The sequence below is a fragment of the Drosophila bipectinata genome, chromosome 3L, assembly GCF_030179905.1.
Source record: "Drosophila bipectinata strain 14024-0381.07 chromosome 3L, DbipHiC1v2, whole genome shotgun sequence".
NCBI classification, from domain to species: domain Eukaryota; kingdom Metazoa; phylum Arthropoda; class Insecta; order Diptera; family Drosophilidae; genus Drosophila; species Drosophila bipectinata.
Genome location: NC_091738.1, coordinates 11,323,546 through 11,349,809, shown reverse-complemented (window position 1 = coordinate 11,349,809; position 26,264 = coordinate 11,323,546). Strand labels below are relative to the sequence as shown.

The window sequence follows — 26,264 nt, the reverse complement described above, 5'->3', positions numbered from 1 at the left end:
ATTGTTTACAATACAATAGTCCATCCCTGGTTAACAGCTGATCATAATATATTGCCCGCATCATGTTTAACTAGCAAATTCCTCAGTGTAATCAACATTCAATAACAGTAAACACTACATATGTAACTCCCGGAACACTATGCTCTTTGTGGCGTGAATATGATGCTTCATCTTCTTATCTTCTGCCTGCTAATATTCATAATTGTTTACTGGTGAGTCGTCCATTGGAATGCTGCCTTCTTGTTGGCATCGCGTCATCATAATTGATATTGATTGAATCATATTTCCCCTGTAGGATCCTGCCCACTTGTATTAGTTGGTACTTGGTCCGGCGGTTTCGGGTCAGAGTTCGGATTGGCCGGATTTCGTTGCCATATTTGTCTCTCAAGAATGTCCATATCAGCAAAAGTGGATTCTCGGTGGTAAGCGAACAGACCCCAACCTTTAGCCCCCAACCCAACCAATAAAAAAATTAAAAATTGATAACCAACCTCATTTCCCGACAGCAAATCGAGGAGGTGTGCTTACGCAGCAGCTTCTTCACCACCGAGGTGACAAAGCTCTTGTCCATCTACATCCGTGACATACGCATCAACAAGGATATACACCGGTGGCAGGATGACCCCCAGGATTTCTACGAGCTCCCACGTTCCGGGGCCGAAGCGGCTCAAAAGGCAGAGGCAGCGGGTGTGCCCGATTTCCGGCAAACCAAAGTTCCAGCTAGCATTATCACCTTCGCCCAGTTTATGGCCGTGCATGTGAACAACATATCGGTGGTGCTGATGAACAATGACTTCGATCCGGGTTGGTTCATCCATGCTACTGCAAAGGAGCTTCATCTGGACGGGAGTATTGTGCAAAATGCTCGGGTTCTGTTGGTGAATGCGGCCCTAAGCGAGGCCCAGGCCAAAATGCTAAGGCATTGCAGCTCCCGTCGCCAGTCGCTGGAGAATCTGAACAATATTCGGCCCTGCCTGGGCGAGGTCAGCTTTGATGTGACCCTAGATGCCTCACTATTTGCCCATGGACCTCTTTCCATGGATGTAAGTAGAACATAATATCTGTTTACGGGTTTTCTAAACCTCTTTTCTTGCAGACCCTCAGTCTGGTGATAAACAATGCCAAATCCGTGATACATGGTGGACTCTACGAGTTCATAAGCGAGGCCAAGCAAAGGACGACGAGTGATCAGCAATCGCGAAGGCTACAGCTTGCCTTTGCACCGTCCAAGGGCTCCTATGATAACGACAATTACGAGAAACTAGCTCCTATTATACCAAAGACCTTTAACTTTAGCATCAAGGCGGCTACGTTTTCGGCAGTGAAGGAGAACTCGCAGAATGATTTCAGTGCCAAGTTGCAGTTGCTTCAGGTGGGTTTATTTTAATAAGGGTAATAGGTAACTAATCTTATAATCTGTAACCATAGATTACTGGGGAATTCAACTCCAAATCCACGGATGAGACAAACCTGTTGCCCTCCATGCTGGGCAAATTGGTGTTTCAACATTTGGATATTGACACCAAATACGAGAAGCTTTTGTTTGTAGAACAATTCACTATAGACTCTGTGGTAGGTTCACTGACCACCTTTAACCTTTCCGGATCATTAAAAACTTTATATTTTAGCTGGAGAATGACATCTTCAATCTGTACGTTAAGCTCAAGACATTCCAAATCATCTACAATCACAGCGAGATCTATGACTTTGTCAACAATAACTTTTTGGCCCGTCAACGATCAGGGAGCTCACAACCCCTGAACTTGATTCACAAACAGAAATCTCTGCCAGATCATCTGTACTTGGACACGGCTGCTGACAAATGTCTGCGGGCCAAGCAGCGCCGGGAGGGCGGAGTTCTCGAGTGGATTATGCAACGGATTGTGGTCACAGGCATTGCGGAGCTGTTTAATGTCTCACTGCTAATGAAATTGGAGGATGAGCACATTGCCATGAGCGTGAGTCACACGCGGTTCCTATTAAAGCAAATCGAGGAGAAGAGGAGCTCTGTGTATGAGAATAAGTTCTTGAATCTGCTGTTGGGCCAGCGACAATGGAGCATGGAGCTTATGGTGGAGACCCTGTGGTCCAATTTGGGTAATTCCATAAATGATACCAACAACCTGAAGAAGACCCATTCGCCCGGTTCCCCATTTTTCCTGGGCGTTAGCCTAGTCAAACTCTGTTCGTATGCCAACACCACCAAGTTGGACATCTCGGTGCACACTTTCCGCACGGAATACAGCATGCAACTGGCCGAATTTGTGGTCAAGTCGATGCAATGCCTCAATCAATACCGGGGTCTAGACACAAAGAGAGCAAAATCTAGTCCAACACAGCTGGCAAGCAAACAGCCATCACCTCCGTCTACCTCATTACGATTGTCGGTTAAAATCAAAGACATTACCGCCTATTTTGTGAACCACCACAATGTCTACATGCTGTTGAGTTTCTCGGAGCTTAGCTTGAGCCGAGCTCAGCACATCGCCACCCTGAAGCTGGAGGAGTTCCAAATGGCTATTATGCGTTCGATGACGGCATCGTCCCTCTGCCTAACCGACTTCTCCGATGTGTTTGCCAACTGCAAGATGATCCGGCTGGAGCATGAGCAGCTGGAGGGCACGTTGGGCAAGCTTTCCGTTTACATTCCCGGCAATACGGATGCCACTTGGAACTCCAATCTGCACATGCATCTGCTCACTCTAGTCAGAGATATGCTGGACTTGAAAACAGAGCTGGCATTGCCGGCCTCACCCGAAAAGAAATCCCTGCCCAGAGGTGGCCTAGTGGTGGAATTCTCTGCCGAGCGGAGCACCAACTTCGAGATAAAGCTATCGCACCAGCACTCGGTTCAAATCCTAGCCGAGGGTCTCTTCTTCAGCAACAAGGAGCGCAACATGATCTATGCGGTGAACGTGTTTGTCAACATCGACGAACAGCACATCTTTACGGTGAAGGAGCTGGACATGCAGTCGGTGCCGCGCTTGGAAGTACTTGCCCACGAACGGCAAAACTTTCCGGGCTTCCAGCTGCCCTCCAACAAGGTGTGGGTCACCACGATCGGTTCCTTCAAGGCCATATTCCCATACGATCATGATTTCTACAATGCCATCAACGGAGAACTGGTCTCCCACTTCAAGTGGCTAAAGCTGGTGCACAACTACAAGAAGAAGCCGTTTACGGTGGACTCTCCACTGCCCAGCGACTTGGTAATTAAGATAAAGGAGTTCCTTCTCGAAATCAGCGATGATCCGTTTGAGGTTAAGCTGCGGGACAACTATGTCCTGTTGGTGGATGAATATCTTGAAAGCTTGAAGAGGAAGGCCTTGTTCGACAAGAAGATTGCCGAGCGGTTGTCGGAACGCTTACTCTTTGCAGCTGGCCACATCGAGAATCTCTATGCCAACCTGGTCAAGAAGAGCTCCGAAATCTATATACAGCGCTCGAAGAAGATCCGGGAGAGTGGTCCAGTGAGAACCCGTTTGCTGGCCTGGATCATGACGGATGTGGAGATCATGGCCATGGCGGACACCTCGATTCATGGCTACGAGAATGTGACGCGAACCATGCGGGAAATCGATCACGAAAGTCCCTGGCCGGAGGAGGGACTGGAGTTCACCACCCTGTGGTGTCGAGGTGTCAACATTAGCTGCTCCGAGTGGAAGTTCATGCTGAGGTGGGTTAGGAATCTTAATCTTGGCTAGTAATTAATGAACTCCTTTATTTCCAGGGACTTCCCGCAACCCATGTTCTATGTAAAGAGCATGCGTCTCTACGGAAATCTATGCGGAGCGGAGCAGATGGGTTCCAAGCGTGCCCGTCGCGATGTCTTCATCGATGTTGGTGATCCCTTTGGGACTGATGTGGTCCAGCGCAGTATGCCCTCGTTGAAGTTCTACCATGACTTTGATTGCGAACTGGAGAGCTGTAGCTATGCGTTTGGAGCCTGCTGGGAGCCGGTGATGGCTCAGTGTAATCTGAGTTTCGAGAAGATCTCGGCTCCCTCGAAGGATCCATCGCCCCCGCTCCCCTTCTGGGATAAACTTAGGCTGTTGCTGCATGGTCGGCTCACTCTGATAGCCAAGCAGTTCACCATACTGCTCCATGCCTCCCTGGACCCGTACAACACCACGGAGGAAATGGAGCTGACCTGGAACAACTGTGGTATTGTGCTGACGAATGCCAAGATTATGTTTAAAGGGGAGCTTAATGTGAGCATCAATTCAGACTCATCTGGAACATATTGATTCATTTGGGGTTCTTCCAGGTCACGGTACGAACTGCCTCACGTTACGACGATTGCCGCCTGCTGCACTTCCCCAATCTTAAACTTACGGTCAAGCTGAATTGGGTATGCCTGGCTAATCCGAACGATCACCACGCTGTGATGCCCTGTGCCCCGGACAAGCTGCCGGAGTATTCCAGCAACCAGGTCCACGACTCCTTCAGGGCTTTCCGATCGCTGAACCTCAACATTTGGATATCCTTTGAAACGAAACCCAAGGCGGGAGACGATGTGGAAATCGATATACCCAGTCTGGTGCTGTACGGCAGTACATTGCGTTGGTTCGAAAGCCTCCAGTTGATTCTCTCTGGAGTAACCAGACCGACGAGGCGGGGTCCTGTTTTCAACAATGTCAGGCCGAGGAAGAAGCCCCTCAGCCGGCACTACAAGAAAGCCAACCTGCAGATGTGCCTACACAAGTTTCAGGTGCTCTACTGGATGTCGCACGCCTTGCAGAAGGGCTTTCAGCTGAACGGCCGGCGGGTGTCCTTCAGTTCCGAATACTCACTTACCCTGAATCCCATTGATGATGGCCTGATCCACCGACCTCGAGCGGATTGGTCGACGGTGTACATGAACTGCGAACTGAACGATGCGGAGATCTGGCTGAAGAGCATTGTGACGGAGAAGCTGGACAGCAGCTCCGAGAACTTGGCTGCCAGTGCAGCGGATTTCAAGATTGTGAGGTTCTACTTCCTAAGCGTAGCTAAGGTATCCTATGGAAGAGAAGCACTAATTCCCACAGCGGCCAATAACACCGAGGAGGATGCCAAGGCCAAGTCCACCACACCGACCCATAAACTAGTGGTTTATGACCTGAAAGGAGCCTGGACCAAGAGTAATCGTGACGTGGCTTTCGCCCTGTTCGACTCCTTTATGAAGTCCCAGAAGCTGAAGAACAATCTCTCCACGGAAGCTGTGAAGAGCTATCGGAAGGAGGGCGGGAACTCGGCTGTCCTTAAGCACCAGCGAAGCGATAGCACCATTACCCTCTCCAGCACCAGTAGCGAAGTCTTGCCGAGTGAGTGGTTTTGCTTTTTCTTCCAAAAACTTGACTAAAAATTACCTCTTTCAGTTTCCAATCCGAATGCGTCGCTTAAGAAGGCACCTGGACAGGTCCATGCCACGGCTATGTTGCAGCAGCTCATTGCGGAGGCGGACCACAAGTTTAATGTCTACAGTGATGATCACAGCACCCAGTCCAGGGAGCTCCAGCTGCAGGGCCTGCAGGCTTGCGCAGCCCAGGATGTAATCCACGAGAACTGGTCCATTAGTCTGGTCAACAGCCAGGTGTTACTCAAGGGCTGTGAGACGTCCGGCTATGTGATCATTAGCGCGGCCAAGGCAGAGATCCTGCAGAGGGAACACCGACCGGTTTGGCGGGAACGATCGCTGATTACCAAGACCACCTGGAAGGGATTGCTCGAATGCATGCAGTACTATGCCACCGTGAGCGCCGGCGACAATAATTCTCTGCTCGAAAAGGAGATTATGTGGCTGACTGTGGACAACATCCAGGACAAGGACGAAACGGTGATCAATAACATGCCCGAGGACATATCCCATTTGGTGGGCAGTGGACGGAGCGTGGGTGGCGTCGTCTCCGAAACAGTCGGAGCGATTCTGAGCGATAATTCTGGAGGGGCTCAGCCGGTACAGCTGCAGCGCATCGTCTCCAAGTGTAAATGCGAGTTCTTCTATGTGAGCTACGGCGATGCTGTCGACCCGAATAGCATAACCGAAGTTCCGCAAGCCCACACCGAGGAGTTGCTTTCTCCGTGGGAGAAACAGGATGATCCCGTGGACGCCTTCACGCTGATGCATCACGATCTGGATGTGTGCACCAACTCGCTGCAGTACGCCATGATCCTGGACATAGTCAACAACCTGCTGCTGTATGTGGAGCCTCAAAGGAAGCAGGCGGCAGAGAAGCTCACCCGGATGCGTTTCCAGCTCCAGTTGCACTCCACCGAGGATCAAAAGCGGCCCATCCAGCAGAAGCAAACGCTGATTCGCAGCCTGCTGATGAAGATTCGTTCCTTGGAGAAGGACATACACATGATCAGCAAGGAGAGGTTCGAGGATGGCGACACCATGGAGCTGCGCATCGAATTCGATAAAGTGCAGCAACAGATCCGCGAGAGCAAGGAGGAGCTGAACACCTACAGCGAGGATTTGGACATGATGCTGCTCTGCTACAAGGAGACGCAGCTGTCCCAGCTGAGCAAAGTCTCGAACGTGAGGTCCGATAAATCGGTTACCATGGTGCGGGCCAACGAGATCTGCTTCAAGCGGGCTCAGTGGCGGCTCACGGAGACGGATGGCCAGATCGGCATAGCTGATCTCGTCCTCAGCGCTTTCCTTTACACGAAAAAGTCCAAGAGCGACGATTCGGTGGAGCACTTGCTGGAGCTGGGCAACATACGCATGGAGAATCTTTTGCCCAGGGAAATCTACAGGGATGTGCTATTGGCGACGGAAATTCAAAAGGACATGCCAGTGGACACGCACAAGAGAGTCCTCCGAATCTTCTGCCGGGAAAAGGCGCCAGTCGGTGGTATTTCGGTGAAGGAACACTTTGAGATCAATGTGGCGCCCATTACGATAGCCATCACCAAGAAGTTTTACAGCACCATGCTGAAGTTCTGTTTCCCGGATCGAGATGCCTCCGAGACGGAGGCCAGCGACGAGCTGGACGACAATGCCTCCACCAGTTCAGCGTCCACAACGAATTTACAGGCCAAGTCCTCCACTTCCTCGTCGACCAAACGGTCGGGCAAGAACAAGAAGGGCCCCAAGGACTCGGAGTTCTATGTGAAAATCGAGAAGGACGATGTGGAGAAGATGAAGGAGCGAGCGGAGAAGAACAAGCTCTTCATCTACATCAAGATTCCCGAGGTTCCTGTGCGTGTCAGCTACAAGGGCAACAAGGAGAAGAATCTGGAGGACATCACCGACTACTCGCTGGTTATTCCCACACTGGAGTACCACAATGTCACCTGGACGTGGCTGGATCTGCTTCTGGCGATGAAATCGGTCAGCCGGAGGGTGATATTCTCGCAGGCCATCAAGCAGAAGCTACATATCCACCAGCGAACGCCGATCCTGTCCGCCGGAGAGCGGGCCACCCCTCAGGAGGAGGACAAGGCCATAATGCTGTTTGGTAATCGATTGCTGGTGAGCTTATGAACTAATTTTAATAAGCATAAGAATTTTAATATATTTAATCTCTACCTTCCTCCAGAACGAAAACAAAAGCCAAAAGAAGAGCGGTGTCTTCAAGTTCTCCTCGAGCGGAAAGTGATGCTTAGCTTGGTGGATTGAAACCCCCATTGGATGATGCCCATTGGTGGATTGGATTTTCAAGGATATTTGTATAGGCTTTCTATTTATTAGTGTACGTTCAAAGGATGTACGAAAATATGTGCAACTTGCGGTACTGACCAGGACTTAGCACTGCTGTCTATCTAATAGATATCGTACTATCTTTAATCGTACTAACAAGAATGTCGAGTAGTAGTGCGTCTTTGCCCGTTTAACAATTACATTAAATACTTTACAATTTCGGATCACACACAGATACAGACCCACACACAATCACACTCGAGAAGTATTATGCTATGTAACGCTCTAAATATATAGCTATAGCTATTTATGTATGTAAATGTATGTTTCCGTTTCCGGTTGTTTGTTTTCCTTTGTGGATTATTAATCAATAAAGAGGGAGAGTAGGCGTAGTTCGATCTATACACACCATTATTGGTATTTGCAAACTTTAAAACACTTAATCTAATCACCAGCATTGCATCATCCGGTTCTACTTGTTCTGTTGCTTCAAAGGTGGCTGCAGGAAGAGGTAGAGAAAGGTTACTAAGGATAGAGATTCATGGAGATCTTGAGGAGACTCACCAGCACAAAGACTCGTTTGGGCAGAGCTCGCTGGACCAGCTCATCGAGCAAGGCATTCTGGCTGTCGTTCTTCTGCGGATCCGCCTTGGTGTTGTACTCCAAGCTCAGCACCGGCAGCTCCTGCCAGCCCACCTGCAGGGGATACAGATTGTAGACTAGTTCCTTCTCCTCATAGGCCATTATGGAGATATCCAGCTGGAAGACAATAGTTAGAAGCTGCTTTCCAGGAAGAATCCAAACCAATCCTCACCTGCTTGTGACCGGAACATATAAAGTTATCCGTCTTGCTGATGCTCAGGTTGGCTATCAAGTGGAGCACATGGGTAGTGGGATTTTTGAGCACCACTTTGAAAGCCATGGGCATCTTTACGAACATCTTCTCCTCAATGGTACAGTATATATTCAGCGGTGGCTCCGCAATGTCCAGTCCACTGATGACAAACTTGGACTCGTTCTCCTCCTTGCCATTCGCCCGCCGCCACCGGATGCAAAACACTCCGAAGATGGGCAGGCTGGATGGGCTCTCCTCCAGCGTGTATATGCCCTTAATGAAGCCCCGACAATGACCCGTTCCCTGCACTGCCTCCAGGGCTTTGTTGTACACGAGTCGAGTGGTTTTGGGGCCTTCCTGGTTGCTGGCGGCTGCAGTGGCTTCATCCCCGAGGTTGGCCTCCTCCGCCGGCAGGCCGGCATTCGCCGCCTGAAGGGCATTGGACACAGCCGAGTTGCTATTGATGATGGTCATGGTGGTAGGAATCTTGGCCGCCACGTTCTTGCTCATGTAGGCACTCATCCCGGCAGGTGGCGTTGGGGCAGAGGATTCCTCGCTAGAGAGTTTGGCAGGCGATGATCGGATGAACTTGCTGGCCGCCGCTTTGCCCTCCAGCTTGCCGCGATGGTCCAGATCCCGGGCCGTTGTCCAGTCCCTCAAAGCGGAGTTCGTCCGCAGGACTATCACACTCTCCAGCTGGTCTCCGGCGCCGTACCTGTTGCTGTACTTTTTCTGCTTAAAACTGTAGTTCGATTGCACTAGGTTGTGATCCTGGGGAGTGGATAGTAACTATTAGGAGGATTCTTGTAGAAACTATAGTCCCACTTACACATATAAAGAAGCTGTCCAGTATCTCCACATCGTCCATGGCCAGCACTTCGGTGTTGGCTCTCAGCAGGAAGTTCTCGCCCCGATAGACTTGGGCCAGTGGCTTCCGGTCCAGCGTGTAGAACCGGGCACTGAACTTGAAGTCCCCATGGCAGCGCACTGTCAGCGTGTCCTCCCGCGACTTGCGCAGCCTCGTCTCGTCCAGGTACTCGATCTGCACCGGTGAAATGGTCGCCAGGCTCTGGGGCACACTTTTCACCTCATGATCCGGCGTAGATTCCGAGCTGTTCGGAGCTGTATTGATGCGGGCACCTGCTCCTCCACTACCAGGGCCAGTGGCACCACTGCCGGATCCACCTCGGTCCACGTCCAAGGTATAGCTGAGCCTCTGCTGAAGCTTGATCTCCGCCTCCGCCAAGCTGAAGATGTAGAAGGTGGCCGTGTTGCTGCCGTGGGCGGGAAGCTCCCCCACATCGATTTGGATCTGGGAGTGGAGCTTTTGCCGGCCCGGGGAAATGTCCGTGGTGAGGAAGACTAGAAGGATAAGGATTAGGGATAGTTAGGATTCTTAATCTGATAGTCTAGTCCCACTATATCACCCAAGACAGCTCTACTCCAAACTGTTCCCACTCTAGTTATCATTTTCCCAAACCACCAACCCAAGAACTGAGTCGATCGTTCAACTTCCGGAGTGGCAACCCATCTGGTGAAGTTCAATGTCGTATGTAAACAGTGGAGACCGTGACGCAGGTGTTCTTTTGTAATTTGTTGAGGGAGGTCAGTGTCAGTGAGGGCTTCGGTCTATAAATGATTGCCTCTTGGCTTGGCGAGCTCCAGTCCTGCTTTCTAACATCGAGATGCAAGTTGTGCTGTTGCCTCTTCTCCTTCTGATGGCGATGGTGATGATGATGTGGCCACTGCTGGTTAGAGCTACAGCTGAAGAGAGGGAGGAGGTGGGTGTGGAGTTACGACGCAATCCCCGCGTGGTGGGTGGACACAAGAGTGATGTGAGGAATCAACCGCATATGGTCAACATACGACGGCGTGGAAACTTTGAGTGCGGCGGCTCCCTGGTCAGTCCATACTGCGTCCTGACCGCCGCCCACTGCCTCAACGATGGCCAGGCCTCGGATTTTGTGGTTCGCGGTGGAGTCACCTTCTTGAGCGATATGCGCAACGCCAGGTATGTCCGGAAGATACTCCTCCCATCCGCCTACAGTCGCAGCACCTTGGACTACGATGTGGCCATCCTGCAACTCCAACAGCCGCTCCTCCCAGCCATCGCCACTCCGATATCCTTGGCCGTGCGTGCTCCTCGTCCGGGTTCCTTTGTCCGAGTCTCCGGCTGGGGTTTAACGGACAACAGCTACACGTCTGTGCCCAATCAGCTGCACAGTGTCCATGTGCGCGTCATGTCCCAGCGGGAGTGTCAGGATCTGTACCGCGGCTACCGGAATATAACGGCCAGGATGTTTTGTGCTTCGGTGCCGGGCTTCAAGGACGCCTGCACCGCTGATTCCGGTGGTCCAGTGGTGAACTCTCATGGTTTCCTGGTGGGTGTGGTTTCCTGGGGCCGGGCTCACCGCTGCGCCGCGGAGGACAGCCCCGGTGTGTACTCCGACGTTAGCCAGCTGTCCGACTGGATAGCGGAGAACATGCAACGGTATTGCTAGCTCCCACGTGGAGCTGATAATCAGAAATCAGTATTTTGGATGGTTAACCCTGATCGTTGACGTCGTTGCCTGGAATGCCATTGAAGAGGCAGTGCCTCGCTTTGTGACCCGTGCTGTTTGCTCAGCTGGTTCTTATTTTCGCCGAATATCCGGCCATAAAAGCCGGAACAAGGTCACCCCGTGATCAGTTAACAGTGAGATGCTTTGGCGCTGGGATTATCTTATCGTGAGCATGATGCTCCTGGCGGAGCTTAGCCACTTTGGCGAGGCGGTGGCCAATGGAAGACGAAGAAACCAAAGACGCCTCAGCGCCAACGGCCGACAAATGGTGGCCAACAGAAGGAATCGACTCCGCACGACAGGAAAGAAAATCAACGCCGCTAGGAAAGTCAACAAACAGAGGACGAGGACGACCACCAATGCTCCCAAGGTTCAGTCCAGGATTGTGGGCGGCACCACTACCTCCATATCGACGAGGCCCTATCTGGTGCAAGTGCGCCGTGGTGATAATCTCTGCGGTGGAACCCTCGTCAAAGATCGCTGGGTCCTCACCGCCGCCCACTGCGTGAAGAGCTACGGTGCCTCCGAGTTCACGGTCCGGGCAGGAACCTCGACTCTGGATGGCAGCGATGGAGAGACCCGCTCTGTCACATCGGTTCATGTGGCTCCCAAGTTCACCACCAAGAAGATGAACATGGACGCGGCCCTGCTGAAGCTGAATAGTTCCCTGACGGGCACGAATATCGGCACCATCTCGATGGCCAACTATGTGCCCAAGGCCGGGGCGAAGGTGCAAGTCGCTGGTTGGGGAGTGACCAAGGAGGGAGGCACCACCGCCTCCAAGACCCTGCAGGCCATCCAGGTCAATGTGGTTCGGAGGCGAAAGTGCGTCCTTGATTACCGCAGCAAGGCCACCATCACCAAGTACATGTTCTGCGCCCGCGCCCGGAACAAGGACTCGTGCAGCGGCGACTCTGGTGGTTCAGTGGTCCACAACAATTCCCTGGTGGGCATTGTGTCCTTTGGTTACGGCTGCGCTCGCTCCGGTTATCCCGGCGTCTACACTTCCGTGTCTATGATCCGCAAGTGGGCCAACAATGTTATGGCCAACAATTAGGGTTCATAATAAGTCTGAGCTACTTGTATAGCGTTTAAGGTCATGTATAGTTGTTGTTTTGCGATTAAATAAATATTGTTTTAAAAAATATTGTTATTTTAACATTGTCGGGGGATTAAAAATAGAAGCATCATCCAATCTATCAGAGCACATGACATCCAAGTAGGAGGTTGGATTTGTCTTAAAAAAATAAATATTTACTTTCAGATATTTGGGATCTAAATCTTAAGAAATTGTTAATAAATATGATAGGTAAATACCTAAAATAAATAATACCTAAGAATGTTTTTCAAGAAGTTCTATAAATTTTAAACACATTTTAAAGACTTTACTTAGAAAAATAGTGATATAATGACTAGGGTAGTCTCTTTTCTAGGTAGTCCCCCCTCAATAAATAAATATAAAGTACTATAGTTTGTATTGATTTTTCTAAAGAGCTTGTTCAAAGCCAACACTATAAGTAAATATTCTTAAAGAAAACAAACCACAAACAACATTTAAGATCAACATTTAAGTTACAAGAACCTTACATACGATTTCTATTAAAAGTTATACAATTTTAATAAAATCTAAGACTAATTTCCGCTCTTTTATATCTTTTCCTAATTCCGATATCTACTTCCCTACAAACCCACTTGATTGAACAATTGTTTAAATGTTTCCCCCCCCCCCTAGTTCCGCTCTGATTTACTTTATATTTCTATAAAATCTTTTTTTAAACCCAGACCTGACTTAGTCTTAACCACCATGATTGCCAGGTGCCTGCCTTTGCTGCTGATCCTTCTCCCAACGATCCTGCTCTCAGCGGATGGGTCGTATGATGATGTCAGCGTGGAGGCACAGCCCCGCATCATTGGTGGCCAGGTGTCCAAAATCAAGGATGAGAAGTACCTGATGCAGGTGACCACATCCACGGAGATGTGTGGCGGTTCGCTGGTGCTGCCCCGTTGGGTCATCACGGCGGCCCACTGCGTCCACAACAAGCGAAAGGAGGAGTTCAAGATTTTGGGCGGCGCCTCGAATCAGGCCGGACCCTATGCCACCATACGGTACGTGGATATGATACTCGTTCGTCCGGACTTCAATCCCAAGACCCTCAACATGGACGTGGCTTTGCTCCGTTTGAGCGCCGATATGAGTGGAACCAATATCGAAACCATACCATTGGCAACCCAGACAGTACCCGCTCGGGCTCCGGTCAAGGTTTCTGGCTGGGGATTCACGGAGGCGGATGCCACAACCACTGCCCTGCGGGTGCACAGTGTCATCGTCCCGATGTGGTCCCGGGCCGCCTGTGTGGCAGCCTTTCGGGGCATCCACCGCATCACCCGCTCCATGATGTGTGCCGCCAAGTTGTACAAAAAGGACTCCTGCGACGGGGACTCTGGAGGACCTCTGGTCTACCGTGGTGAGTTGGCGGGCATCGTGTCCTTTGGCTACGGGTGCGCCTCGGCCCTGCCCGGCGTTTACACGAGTGTGCCCGAGATCACCAGCTGGATCTATCGCCAGGTGAAGGAACATTCCGTGCCGTAGTCTTATGTCATAGTCTCTTAGGGAAATAATAAAATGTTATCTTAGTCCAATTACCCGGAGAATGCGCTCCAGATATCGGGGGAGTATATATATTCCGACTTGAACATTGTAGTTCCCGAAGGCCATGATTCGAGTACTCCTGGTGGCGTTGATACTTTTCCAACCGGAGACCCTCGCTCGAGAGTCCAAAATCTTTGGTGGCGAAACAAAGTCCGTGGAGAACTACCCGTATCTGGTTAATATTCGACGTGGTGGCGCCTTCCGCTGCGGCGGGGCTCTAATCTCGCCCAGCTGCGTCCTCACGGCGGCCCATTGCCTGGAGGGAAGACCCGACAGCCTCAGGGACTTGAGCGTCCACGCCCTACAGCAGTGCCTCAGTGATGAACCCGCACCGGAGCACGTTCGTCAGGCTTGGTATGCCAGAGTAAGCCCCGACTACATGCCAAGTCGTGGCCTGGACGCCGACGTGGCTGTGATCCGATTATCCCGTCCATTCGACATAGCCGGACGGGCTAGTTTCTTGAAGATCGACTACAACGACCTGCCCCGGCACGTGAATCTCACAATCATGGGCTGGGGCATGACCCAGGAGCACTTCCAGAACTGGAATCAGTGCCTTCAGGTGGCAGAGATCCAGAAGCTGCCGCAAAGGGAATGCATCCATCGGATAGCCACTCCCCAGTATCCCGTCACCGAAAACATGTTCTGTGCCCTTGGCGAAAATGCGACGGATGCTTGCCAGGGTGACTCCGGAGGACCGGCTGTCAGCGATGGCCGCATCGCGGGCCTTGTCTCCTGGGGTTACGGCTGTGGAAGAGGCCATCCCGGGATCTATACCCGGCTCAGCAGCCCTCGGATTTCCTTTTGGCTAAAGTACTTTGTGGCGGGCCACTGTTGGGGGTGACCAGGCGGGGCAATCAAGTATACAACAAAGCCCTATTCAAGCGTAAATCTCTTCCGGGGCAAATAGGTGCATTAGTCCCATTAGCACTTTGGAAGTGACTCTATGAGCTCTGGCCTCTGTCAGCATTCCGGCAGTCTGGACACGCCATGATCCGGCTGTGGTTGTACTGGGTGGTTGCTTCCGTGACTTCCATTTCCGCCAGCAAGCCCCGTATAGTGGGTGGCACGGAGACTACAATATCACAAGTTCCCTATCTGGTTAACCTCTGGCAAAATGGCTTCTTTATCTGCGGCGGATCCTTGATTTCCACCAGCGTTGTCCTCAGTGCGGCCCATTGTGTCTACGGTTCTCGGCCGGAGGAATTCACTGTCCAAGCTGGAGCCAGTCGCCTGGATGAAGATGCTCCGGTGGTGCGAAAGGTGTCTCGTTTTCATCTCTCCCCCGACTACTCGCCCACCAACTTCGACATGGACGTGGCGTTGCTGCAACTGCAGGAAGAGGTTCCCTTGATCCCCGGCAAGGTGTCAACCATAGCTCCCTGTCGCAATCCCCCCGAGAACAATGCCTACGCCAGGATAAGTGGTTGGGGAGTGACCCGCGAAAGTAACCGAGACCCGGCGGATCAGGTGCGTACGGCCTTGGTGCGGGTGCTTCCCAATGTGGAATGCCAACTGGCCTACGCCGGAGTGGCCCGTTTAAGTGACTCGATGATCTGTGCTGCCGTTCGCGGGTTAAGGGACTCCTGCTCCGGGGACTCTGGAGGTCCTTTGGTGTATCGGGGCCAGGTGTGTGGCATTGTCTCCTGGGGATTCGGATGTGCGCGCCTGACCTTTCCGGGCGTCTACACCAATGTGGCCAGCGAAAGGGTTCAGGATTTTATTACCGAAAGCCTGGACAGGATTGGAAAATAGCTTATCTAAGGGATGCAGTTCTATTTCCATTAAGGTGATAATAAATATGATTTCTGATCCAGATTGAAATCCAATTAAGTGACTTTGATAACTCCCATTACACAGTAATGCGCCCCAAACAAGGCCATCCAAAGTGTCGAGAGCATCGGTGATACGAAGCCCCATTACCCAGCGACTCTGAGCCGAGGGGTTTCATTTTCAATTTCTCGTTCCAGATCCGCCGATAAGCCGGACAAAATGGTTTATTAAAATAATTATCATTCGCGCAATAAAATAATACGAATGCTCTGTGTGTAATGATTATTTCCCATCGAAAGGCCCCGCCGATTTGGCATATAAATCGGGTCCGAAAGTCGCGCGAAACTGTTTCAACTACCGGATAGAGTAGAGTAGTCCGAAACCGAATCATGGAGTGAGCTAATGGCGCTACTGTTCTGGCTCACCCTGCTCCACCTCGTCTGCTGGCCGGTATCGGTATCGGTATCGGCTGAGAACGAAGCCAACAGCCGGATCGTGGGCGGCGTTCCCGTCGATATAGGTAGTGTTCCATATCTGGTTAACCTACGGATTTCGGGAAACTTTATATGTGGCGGGTCATTGGTTACGCCCCGGCACGTGGTTACGGCAGCGCATTGTGTCAAGGGAGTGGGAGCTTCCCGGGTCCTGGTCGTGGCCGGAGCTACGCGACTCACAGAGCCCGGGGTGAGAGTGGGCGTGGAAAAGGTGTACACCCCGAAAGCCTACAATACCCGGACCCTGAACACAGACGTGGCCGTTCTGAAGCTCAAAACGCCCATCAGTGGTCCGAAGATATCCACCATTGAGCTGTGCAACACCACCTTCAAGGCCGGCGACCTGATCAAGGTTTCCGGCTGGGGACAAATCACCGAACGCAACAAGGCCGTCTCCCTGCAAGTGCGCAGCGTGGAGGTGGCCCTCATCCCAAGAAAGTCATGCCAGAACCAGTACAAGATGCGAGGCACCATCACCAGCACCATGTTCTGCGCCTCGGTGCCAGGAGTAAAGGACTCCTGCGAGGGCGACTCTGGCGGACCGGCGGTCTACCAAAACCAGCTCTGCGGTATCGTGTCATGGGGCGTGGGCTGTGCCCGGAAAAACTCACCCGGTGTCTATACGAATGTCAAGACTGTTAGGAGCTTCATCGATAAGGCGTTGAATATGTAGACAAGTTATGAATCACAAATACAGATAGCCCTATAATGGACTTGCTACTCCACTCACCACTACTCCGCAGGGCGACGGGAACACTGATGTGGACTCCCACATTTTGCAGATAAACGTTGTACGGATTGTTCACTGTGGTCACAACAGGATAATACTCATTGACCAGCATCCTGGTCGATGCGACTGGCAGTTCTCCCTCCAACGAGCCATTGCCATTGCCATGGCCGAGGTTAGTTTGCGTGACCAAATGGAACCTGGAAACGGGAAGCAGAGTTCGGTGTTCAGTGGGGCGGCAAATGGAGCAGTTGCATGCAATTGTCCGGAAATCATTCCTGACTTCCGCTACAAATCGCTGTGACCTACGTGGGCGCAATGTAGCAAAGAGGGTTGATCGTCACGTTGTCGTCCAGATCACGACTGCGCGTGTGGTGCCGAAACGGGTGGCGTGTGTAGTTCGAGCTGGAGGTGAGTAGCGCCGCCACATGCTCGGTGCCCATGTGAGCCTCCAATCGGACGATGCGCAGCTGGGTGTTCTCGTGGAACTGCTGCGCCTCCGTGCTGCAAAACAGCTGGTAGTACGAGCCAGGCTCCAATCTCATGTTCTTCTCAATGGCCTTGGGCTCCTCCGGCACCTGTTCCCGCTCCTGCCGCTGGCCACGCAGCTGGGTGAGGCTGGGAAAGCAAAAGAACTTGAGGGCTTCCAGTTTGTAGCTGTTTTGCGGGTTGGCGGCATCGGCCAGAATGACATGAAAGCTACGCACTCTCAACGGCACATCCGTTAGGACTCTGTAAGGGAACGGAAAAGTGCATCAGACTTTTGATAACTTTACGGAAAGTATATATTACTTACCGAACTATTATCTGCAGCTGCAACACGTCATCGTTATTGAGCTGCACTCGATCGAAGGTGGCGCACATCTCCACCACATCGCTGACCTTATCTAAATCGATTTGAATGGGTGATTTTACGCTGGCCAGCGCATTGGTCCATAGCGCTTGGGCCTCGGGCGTCAACTGAGTTTTTACCATGGGCGGTAGGCCCTGGAAGACCTGCCACAAGTTCTCCAATAACAGAATCCGTTCGGCCTGCTCGCCGTGGTGTCGCAGCGACAATGCCTCCACACTGCACGCAATGTAGTCAGCCACAGATCCGGAAAGCAGGGCACACCGCAGCGTCTTCAGCAGCACATCCGTGAATATCGTTGACCATTTCTCTTGGCGGTAATCGGGCAGCATTAGCGAGTACAAACTGGAATAAAAATTAGTATAATTATTATAAAAATTATAATATTTAAAGCATCATCCAACTCACGTTAATGCCTTGGCATGATCCCCGCTTTTTAGGTACTCCTCGGCCATGTCCACAGCTAGCTTCTTGCGAAGCCTGAGGCACTTGTAAATTTTAAACTGCGCCATGGCCTGGCTTAGAAGCGCTATGATGCCCGCCGAGTGGTTGAAGTCGCGCTCCTGTTCGCAAAGCTGTACATTGGCCTGCTGCTCCGCCACCGGATCACCGGTTTTCACCGCCCGAATGCCAAAGAACTCCGTGTATAGAGACAGTGGAGTAGGATTCGCAGGGGCAGCCCCATCAGCAGAATTTAGTAGACTTTCATATGCCTGCTGAGCTGCATCCCGTCGCTTCATCACATACTCGGCAGCCTTGTGGTAGTAGATTCCAGGGTGTTGGGTTTGCAAGGCCGGCAGACCGTTCTTGATGGCCTCGCAAAATAGTTCAGCAAACACCGAATGCCTGTATGGTTAGAGGATTACTATGAGGAACAGGAATATGAAGCTATCACTTACTGGGTGCTCATCCAAGCATGATGTTCAAAGGCCAGATCCTTGAATCCCACTCGAGACTTGTATTTCTCTACGTGGTTAATGAACTGGTTAATGGCATCCCGCGGGGTCTTCAACTTGAACATCAGCCGACAGATTTTGTAGTTCAGAAAGCCAGCGACCGTTTTAATCTCCAAACAGTTGGAATCGTTAAGGCGAATCTCGTCCAGATTGGCGTAAGCCTGGGAGTAGTGCCTAGGAAAAATCAATAACCATAAGAAAATATATTGAGCACAGCACAGGGGAAAACCTACTTTTGAGCCGTGCTAAAGTCCTGTCGCATCTCTGCAACGAATCCCAGCTTGAACTGATGGCGAATCTTCAGGGTAGTATGCGCTGCAGTCAGCTGATCCCTATGGTTACGTATCCTCTTCGACATCAATGCATAATAGGACTGCGACATGTCCAGGAAGGCAGACTCCAGACGTAAAGCATAGCCCGTCAGATGCTCCGTGTGGGGCAGGATGAATAGCATCTTGCTGGTAATGCCACACGCCGTGGTGAGACTAGCTGCTCGCTCTGCGGCCAGAAGATCTTCCCCAGGTGGCAGAGGGGCCGCCTTCTGGAGTAGCACCAGGCATAACCGGGTGTTTCGCTCCTGTAGCGCGTTTTTCAAGGCCTGAACGATCCCGGCGCACTGAACCTGCTTTTCCGTCCACTGAGCATCATTCCATTCCATGTCTTGGAATAGCACTACGACCGAGGGAAGAACATGCAGGTGCTTGAGCATCCAGTTCCGCTTGAGTATGCCTTTGGGGTGGTACCACTCGTAGGAAGCTCGCTTGGGCTTGGCCACGGGAAACTCGTAGTTGGGCGGCAGCAGCTTGTATTGCACTGCCGCCCGCTCGGTGGCCTTGCGCTGGAGACTCCCACTGAACGCCTCCCACACCGCCTTGTGCACGCCCTGCCGCACCGTGTCCAGCCCACAGAAGCCCACCAGCGGCTGCGGGGTCACGAGCAGCTCTGACGGCAGCGCGGTGGAGTCCATCGTCATGGCTCCCAGTTGCTCGTCTTCAAGTCCTTTCCTGCTCTCTGGTTGATGAGATCTTTGTGATTCGCACCCAGGATACGGAACGACGTCGGCGTCGGCAGAGCAGTCAACAGAGCAGATGACCGACATCAGCAGAGAAAATACTAGAGGCCTAAGAAAATACTAGAAAATACTACTAGCTTGCGGCACTATTCAACACTGTATGTTCCGAAAATTGCCAAAAAGGGCCCATCTCTATTTCCCACCAGTATTCGTTTTCTTTCTGTTATCGATATTTTAAGTTTGAAATAAAGAAAACCAATGAATAAGTAACGTACTTTCTAAATGGAAATGAATTATTTATTAATTATAAACAAAATTTACTTCCATTGAACAGTTTTTGATGGTATTTTGTTACGGAAAGCAAGAGCGCGGTATTTTAAATTTAAATCATATTTCCCCACAGCAAGGGATGCAGAAAACTGTTTAATATCGATGTATCCATCGATTACCGATATTTCTCCACCTCTACCCTCTACTGTATACGTGTCGCCTTCTTTCCTTTCGAGATTCGGAGTATTTGTTATTTGGTTTTCGAATTTCGAAGTGTCTAAAAGGTACGGCGTCCGTAAATATTGTTTTTCTGAAATTAAAATATGCCGACGGGGTACCAGATAATTGGAAATCAAATTAACAATTTCCGATCCCTTTTCAGTGCGACTTTAACTTCACAAAACCTGAAAAGATGGCTCCACCACAGAGAATGCGCGTCGCCAACGAGAAGGCCAGCAAATATGTGACAATGCGTGGCAATGTCCCCAAATCCTCGGTAAGTAAATCGTTGTCCCCCCGTACAGCCCCCCAGCAGGTCCCAAAGGCATTCGCAAAAATAACAACAAACCGGGTCGGCACGGGTCCTCCGCAAAAAGTGCCACGCCGTCATTGATTTTATTGATGCATGTGTGTGAGTGTGAGGCTGTCTGTATGAGAACGTTATCGCCTCTTCTGGAAATGTGATTAGGTGTTGCCATCGACAATTTCACTAATCTCCAATGCAATTTTCAAAAGTCGGAAGTCAAGCTAAAGTGAAAGCTAAGGCGACAATACTCATCATATGTGAGAAAACAAAACGTAGACAGAAAGAGGCCTCAAAGGCAACGCCTTCCGTTGGAGGAGCTTAGGGTTATTATGTTAGGGATCTAAGGATTACAGATATCTATATTTACGTGGAGTCATTAGTGACTTCATTTAAGTAATAAACAAAAAACAATTGAGACTCTAAGACACCTAATTTATAGTATTATTTATAAAAAGAAACCTAATATAATCTTTTATTTTGCTTTGCAGAAAACGAAAGAGGGACAGTATCCTGTTGGACCCTGGCTTTTGGCGCTATTCATCTTCGTGGTCTGCGGTTCTGCCATCTTCCAGATCATTCAGTCGATACGCGCAGCGTAAGAACTTCGCACAAGCAACCAACCAACAACAATAACATCAAGTGGAGACGACACCTTTCCATGAGCAACTTTTGTAGCCTTCCCAACAACACACCTGTCGTAGCTGAATTGAACTCTATAGATCCTAAAGACCCGGCAACATGTGCAACGTCCGCTGAGGATGACTTCAAACAACTTGGCTTTCCAATTCATTTTGCAATATGTATTTCTAAACACACACAAACATACAAAATTTAAGTCCATTTTACGCATTTTGCATTAATTTTAAGTGCTGTGCAGCCAGCTGATACTAAAAACTAATCGTTATGTGCATTCCTCTATTATTGTCCTATACTCAAGAAATGTCTGAACGATCCGGCTGGATGTGGCAGGGTCGACGATTTACAGGCGATAATAGGCATTATTAATATGCTTTTCGATGCAGTTTAATAATAGTGCAAAGTGTTTAAGCGTTGTTTTCTAATGCAAAGACGAGTAGAGAAGAAACTATGAGTACATAACAATGATGAATATAATATATGATAATTTTTTTACCTAAAACAATATATTGTTTTTAAATAAGGTGGGATGGGGGAGCTTTTTAGGAGTTTCATTAAATGAAACATTTTTAATTGTAAACAAAAAACAGTAAAGTTTGTGACAAAATTTAAATGGTTTTTGGAAGAGTATATAAATACGGCTCACGAGGGCATAAACTCCCACCACTAGTTTTTGGCAGCCCTGGTAAACAGCTGATGACGCGGCCAACGCAAAGTCTCTTTAATAAATTCGATTAAAATGAAACAAATTTAAAATTGTAAATAATACACATACATACAAGTTAATGCGGCGAGTGTTTACTTCGGTCAACGCCCGAATAATGTCCAAAAACAAAGGAAAGGCGAAAGCAGCCGCCGAAAGTTCCAGTACAAAATTCACGCCGGCGCCCAAGGAAGTCAGTCCCATCAGCGTGGACAAGAGTGGAAATATATGCATACAGATTCTGGCCAAGCCCGGGGCCAAACAAAATGGAATCACCGGCATTAGCACTGAGGGAGTGGGCGTCCAGATAGCCGCTCCGCCCAGCGAAGGCGAAGCCAATGCCGAGTTGGTCAAGTTTCTGTCCAAAGTGCTGGGACTGCGAAAAAGTGATGTCTCTTTGGATAAGGGTTCCCGATCCCGCAACAAGATAATACTCATTACGAAAGGAGCTATCACAACAGAAGCCGCAGAGCAGCTTTTACGCAAAGAATCCGAATAATAAAAGAATAATAATTGATTTTTAAACACATTTGCTTGTTTATTTGTTTTTGGTTTTTCATCGATCGAGTCATCCAACCTTAATTATACATTCGTTATATAGCTATCAACTAGAGCGTATGTAGTCTTTAGTGTATCTTTACATAAGTTACTTGGATTCTAAATTAGAAATTCTTAAACGACAACTGCATTTGAATGTATTTTGTTTGGGAACCTAACCAGTTGCTTTAAGTTTCCGTTTTGTTTTATGAGTAAGCGTATGTGTGCCGCTTATAACGCGGCCAAATGTTAATGAGAATACAAAATTTAACTCTGCCGTCAACTAAAGTTTGAAATGGTCGAAACGCAAGTAAATAATGTATCTGAGTGAGTGTTTAGGATGTAGTTGTATGCTTGGGGAGAGTGCGCGCTTAATCGACTTCCTCCATGTGAGAAGCATCCTCGGTGTCCTCAACAAGAGACGGGGCGTCGCCGGCGCTCTGGTTGTCCTCGGTGGTCATTGGCTCATCCTCATCGATGCCCAAGCCCAGCTTGATCATGCGGTAGATGCGGCTGGCGTGCACCTGGGGGCTGTCCAGCGAGAATCCAGACGAGAGCAGAGAGGTCTCGAACAGAAGGATGACCAGATCCTTAACTGCCTTGTCGTTCTTGTCGGCATCGGCCTTCTGGCGCAGAGTCTCCACGATCGGGTGATCGGGGTTGATCTCAAGCTGCTTCTTGCCAGCCATGTAGCCCATGGTGGCGGTGTCACGAAGAGCCTGGGCCTTCATGATGCGCTCCATGTTGGCGGACCAACCGAACTGCGAGGTGACGATGCAGCAGGGCGAGTCAACCAGACGGTTCGACACGACGACCTTCTCAACCTTGTTGTCCAGGATGGACTTCATCAGCTTGCACAGGCTCTCGAACTTGGCCTTATCCTCCTCGCGCTTCTTCTTCTCGGCCTCATCCTCAGGCAGCTCCAGACCCTCCTTGGTGACGGACACCAGCTGCTTGCCCTTGTATTCCTTCAGGTGCTGGATGACGTACTCATCGATGGGCTCAGTCATGTAGACGACCTCGAAGCCACGGGCCTTAACACGCTCCACGAAAGCAGAGTTGCTGACCTGGTCCTTGGACTCGCCAGTGATGAAGTACACGTGCTTCTGGTTCTCCTTCATGCGCGACACGTAGTCGGACAGAGAGCAGAAGTCATCGCCAGAGGCGGAGGTGTGGAAGCGCAAGAAGTCAGCCAGCTTGGCGCGGTTGTTGCTGTCCTCATGGACTCCCAACTTCAGGTTCTTGCTGAACTGATCGTAGAACTTCTTGTAGTTCTCCTTGTCCTCGGTGAGCTCCTCAATCAGCTCCATGGTCTTCTTCACGAGGTTCTTGCGGATCACCTTCAGCACCTTGTTCTGCTGGAGCATCTCACGGGAAATGTTCAGAGGCAGATCCTCAGAGTCGACCACACCCTTGATGAAGTTCAAATACTCGGGAATGAGGTCCTCGCAGTTGTCCATAATGAAGACACGGCGCACGTAGAGCTTGATGTTGTTGCGCTTCTTCTGGTTCTCGAAGAGATCGAAAGGAGTGCGACGGGGAATGAAGAGCAGAGCACGGAACTCCAGCTGACCTTCCACGGAGAAGTGCTTGACGGCCAAATGGTCCTCCCAGTCGTTGGTCAGGGACTTGTAGAACTCGCCGTACTCCTCCTGGGAGATATCATCGGGGTTGCGAGTCCAGATGGGCTTGGTCTTGTTCAGCTCCTCATCCTCGGTGTACTTCTCCTTGATGGTCTTCTTCTTCTTAGCGTCCTTATCCTTCTTGTCGGCATCCTCATCCTCGCCAACATCCTCAATCTTTGGCTCATCAGTGTCCATCTCCTTCTTTTCGTCCTCTTTCTTCTCATCATCAGCCTCGTCATCGCTAACCTCCTTCTCGCGCTCCTTCTCAACGAGCAGCTTAATGGGGTAACCGATGAACTGGGAGTGCTTGTTCACAATCTCCTTGATTTTGCTCTCTTCAAGGTAATCGGTCTGGTCCTCCTTGATGTACAGCACAATCTTGGTACCACGGCCCAGAGGCTCAGAGTTGTCAGCGCGGACGGTGAAGGAACCTCCAGCAGAAGACTCCCAGATGTACTGCTCGTCATCATTGTTCTTGGAAGTGACTGTTACCTTGTCGGCGACAAGGTAGGCGGAGTAGAAACCCACACCGAACTGACCAATCATGGAAATGTCAGCGCCGGCCTGCAGTGCCTCCATGAAAGCCTTGGTGCCAGACTTGGCAATGGTTCCCAAGTTGTTGACCAGATCGGACTTGGTCATGCCGATACCGGTATCAATGATGGTCAAAGTACCAGCGGTCTTGTTGGGGATGAGCTTGATGTACAGCTCCTTGCCAGAGTCCAGCTTGCTGGGATCGGTCAACGACTCGTAGCGGATCTTGTCGAGGGCATCAGATGCGTTCGAGATCAACTCACGCAGGAAAATCTCCTTGTTCGAGTAGAAGGTGTTGATGATCAGTGACATCAGCTGAGCAATCTCAGCCTGGAATGCGAAAGTTTCTGCTTCTTCTGGCATCTGCAAGGATTACGGATTAAGGGTGGATAATGATTAGTAAAGTTCGTACAAAAGGCAAGGCAGATGCATTTGAAACATCTGCATATGTATTGTTCTATTTATTCTTTACATTTTTATTTTTATTTTATTTAAATAGTTGCGTCAGTGCTTGCTTTCTTTGAAATATAAAATTAAAATTCTTGAAAAGAAAAAAAAAATGGTGTATGACGCTCATGTCCTGACAGGAAACTTCTAGAATTTCCATCATGGAGACCGAAAGTTTTCGTAAAATGTGCTAGTGTGTATGTGTGTGCATGTAAACGTATGTATGTATTGAAAGCATGCATGCACAATGAAAATTCGTACATAACCGTACATTTGGAATCTTCTAGAATTATGTTCCAGAAATCCACAGAAAACTATGCATCACCTTAGAGACCACTAACGCACTTTATCTAGGTTTGTTTTATGAACAATATTTAACAATTTCACTGAATTTCAACCCCTTTTGCGTAAGTATGCGTGCAGCATGTGCAAGTTTTACGCGTGCATGTATGTATGTATGTGTGAGTCACAAAAGAAAAAAATGAAAAACTTAATTTGCACAGAAAACGCGTGTTCTTAAATAAAAGGTTTATGACTTCACAGGAAATGCGCCTATTATTCATAACCGATTCAAGATTTCAATAAAAAAAAGCTTCTAGAACATTCGAAGACGCTGGATTGCCGGCATTTTTTGTGCATGTGTGCGAGTCACGTTTGCCGGCGAAAAAAAATTCGTTTCAACAAAATTTACCATTTATTTAAAATTTTAAAACACAAATTTAGCTTCTCAAGGCTTTTAAGGAATATACAATGTATGCACAACTGTTATATGAGTTCACTGCAATTGAGGTCAAGAATGTTCTAGACGCGATTTCGATTTCGACGCGATGCACTTTTTTTTTGCCACTTTTATGAATAAAATAAACGCTGAAAAAATAAAATAATAGATGGACGCTTTTACTCACCTTGTGTTTTTTGTTCTTCTATTCACAGAAAGATAAAAATATTTAAATTTTCACTTTGGTTTACAATTGCCTTTGCTTCTGCACAACTTTTGCCGCAAGAGTGGCGGATTCAACGAAAATTTTTTCAAGACTCAAGACGGTCGGCGACGCAACCCCTGGTTTTATACAGCCGCTGACAGGCCGCACACATACATACACCGAAACTTCTAGATGGTTCCAGATCTTTCTACGCGCCAGGGACCACACTTCCGGGCAAAACTGTGTTGGTAATCACGAAAACTGAGCGGGAAAAATGAAAAATTTAAAAATTGCGAACTGAAAGGGCTGCGATAAATCTTCGTGAATATTTATTTATATATTTATATATTATTTATTTATTTTTAATTAATGAGATGAATATTTTTTTTTTACTTGCCAATGGTTTTGAGATAAATAATTTTTCAATATACTTTTTTATTATTTGCGAAAAAAATTTCTTTGAACACTTTTTAAATTACACTTTTTTTCTCAACGATGCGAACAGGGCGAGTTAAAAAATGAGACTGAATTGAATCCAGACCTTTGGGCTTGTTAATGTTTTAAATATTATTCAA

The 26,264-nt window shown here is 49.3% G+C and overlaps 11 protein-coding genes across 11 annotated transcripts; 9 read left to right on the top strand and 2 right to left on the bottom strand.

Moving 5' to 3' along the window:
* Nucleotides 1-27: 27 nt before the first annotated feature.
* On the top strand, nucleotides 28-7,670 carry hob (bridge-like lipid transfer protein family member hobbit). The gene is made up of 10 exons (XM_017254424.3): nucleotides 28-212; nucleotides 296-422; nucleotides 507-1,043; nucleotides 1,097-1,372; nucleotides 1,429-1,572; nucleotides 1,629-3,676; nucleotides 3,731-4,211; nucleotides 4,268-5,306; nucleotides 5,361-7,462; nucleotides 7,530-7,670. The coding sequence occupies exons 1-10, from the start codon at nucleotides 160-162 to the stop codon at nucleotides 7,587-7,589; spliced, it is 6,867 nt and encodes a 2,288-aa protein (XP_017109913.2). The 5' UTR covers nucleotides 28-159; the 3' UTR covers nucleotides 7,590-7,670.
* Nucleotides 7,671-7,992: 322 nt separating this feature from the next.
* On the bottom strand, nucleotides 7,993-19,600 carry gry (trafficking protein particle complex subunit 11 gry). Its single transcript, XM_017254425.3, has 10 exons — nucleotides 18,710-19,600; nucleotides 18,420-18,650; nucleotides 17,929-18,366; nucleotides 17,467-17,865; nucleotides 16,980-17,402; nucleotides 16,674-16,870; nucleotides 9,295-9,827; nucleotides 8,445-9,236; nucleotides 8,195-8,389; nucleotides 7,993-8,129 (listed from the first exon to the last, which is right to left on the bottom strand). The coding sequence occupies exons 1-10, from the start codon at nucleotides 19,573-19,575 to the stop codon at nucleotides 8,103-8,105; spliced, it is 4,101 nt and encodes a 1,366-aa protein (XP_017109914.2). The 5' UTR covers nucleotides 19,576-19,600; the 3' UTR covers nucleotides 7,993-8,102.
* Nucleotides 10,158-11,045, top strand: LOC108134205 (trypsin beta). The gene has a single exon (XM_017254427.3). The coding sequence runs from the start codon at nucleotides 10,184-10,186 to the stop codon at nucleotides 10,964-10,966; it is 783 nt and encodes a 260-aa protein (XP_017109916.3). The 5' UTR covers nucleotides 10,158-10,183; the 3' UTR covers nucleotides 10,967-11,045.
* LOC108134204 (trypsin beta) lies at nucleotides 11,010-12,083 on the top strand (the record flags this gene model as incomplete). Its single annotated transcript, XM_017254426.3, is given in 1 exon segment — nucleotides 11,010-12,083. A coding segment is annotated over 1 exon segment (1,074 nt), but the record flags the coding sequence as incomplete, so codon positions are not given.
* Nucleotides 12,831-13,626, top strand: LOC108134206 (seminase). Its single transcript, XM_017254428.3, has one exon. It carries the CDS (start codon nucleotides 12,831-12,833, stop codon nucleotides 13,614-13,616), a length of 786 nt encoding a protein of 261 aa, XP_017109917.2. The 3' UTR covers nucleotides 13,617-13,626.
* LOC108134207 (chymotrypsin-1) lies at nucleotides 13,741-14,555 on the top strand. The gene has a single exon (XM_017254429.2). The coding sequence runs from the start codon at nucleotides 13,741-13,743 to the stop codon at nucleotides 14,518-14,520; it is 780 nt and encodes a 259-aa protein (XP_017109918.2). The 3' UTR covers nucleotides 14,521-14,555.
* Nucleotides 14,538-15,431, top strand: LOC108134208 (seminase). The gene has a single exon (XM_017254430.3). The coding sequence runs from the start codon at nucleotides 14,667-14,669 to the stop codon at nucleotides 15,429-15,431; it is 765 nt and encodes a 254-aa protein (XP_017109919.2). The 5' UTR covers nucleotides 14,538-14,666.
* On the top strand, nucleotides 15,761-16,668 carry LOC108134210 (seminase). The gene has a single exon (XM_017254431.3). The coding sequence runs from the start codon at nucleotides 15,852-15,854 to the stop codon at nucleotides 16,614-16,616; it is 765 nt and encodes a 254-aa protein (XP_017109920.2). The 5' UTR covers nucleotides 15,761-15,851; the 3' UTR covers nucleotides 16,617-16,668.
* Nucleotides 19,601-19,893: 293 nt separating the features above from the next.
* Nucleotides 19,894-21,194, top strand: LOC108134227 (stress-associated endoplasmic reticulum protein 2). The gene is made up of 3 exons (XM_017254457.3): nucleotides 19,894-20,042; nucleotides 20,141-20,254; nucleotides 20,773-21,194. Exons 2-3 carry the CDS (start codon nucleotides 20,171-20,173, stop codon nucleotides 20,881-20,883), a joined length of 195 nt encoding a protein of 64 aa, XP_017109946.1. The 5' UTR covers nucleotides 19,894-20,042; nucleotides 20,141-20,170; the 3' UTR covers nucleotides 20,884-21,194.
* Nucleotides 21,195-21,596: 402 nt separating this feature from the next.
* On the top strand, nucleotides 21,597-22,152 carry LOC108134226 (UPF0235 protein C15orf40 homolog). Its single transcript, XM_017254456.3, has one exon. It carries the CDS (start codon nucleotides 21,706-21,708, stop codon nucleotides 22,120-22,122), a length of 417 nt encoding a protein of 138 aa, XP_017109945.2. The 5' UTR covers nucleotides 21,597-21,705; the 3' UTR covers nucleotides 22,123-22,152.
* Nucleotides 22,137-26,216, bottom strand: Hsp83 (Heat shock protein 83). The gene is made up of 3 exons (XM_017254455.3): nucleotides 26,087-26,216; nucleotides 25,672-25,950; nucleotides 22,137-24,682 (listed from the first exon to the last, which is right to left on the bottom strand). The coding sequence occupies exon 3, from the start codon at nucleotides 24,680-24,682 to the stop codon at nucleotides 22,532-22,534; it is 2,151 nt and encodes a 716-aa protein (XP_017109944.1). The 5' UTR covers nucleotides 25,672-25,950; nucleotides 26,087-26,216; the 3' UTR covers nucleotides 22,137-22,531.
* Nucleotides 26,217-26,264: the final 48 nt, after the last annotated feature.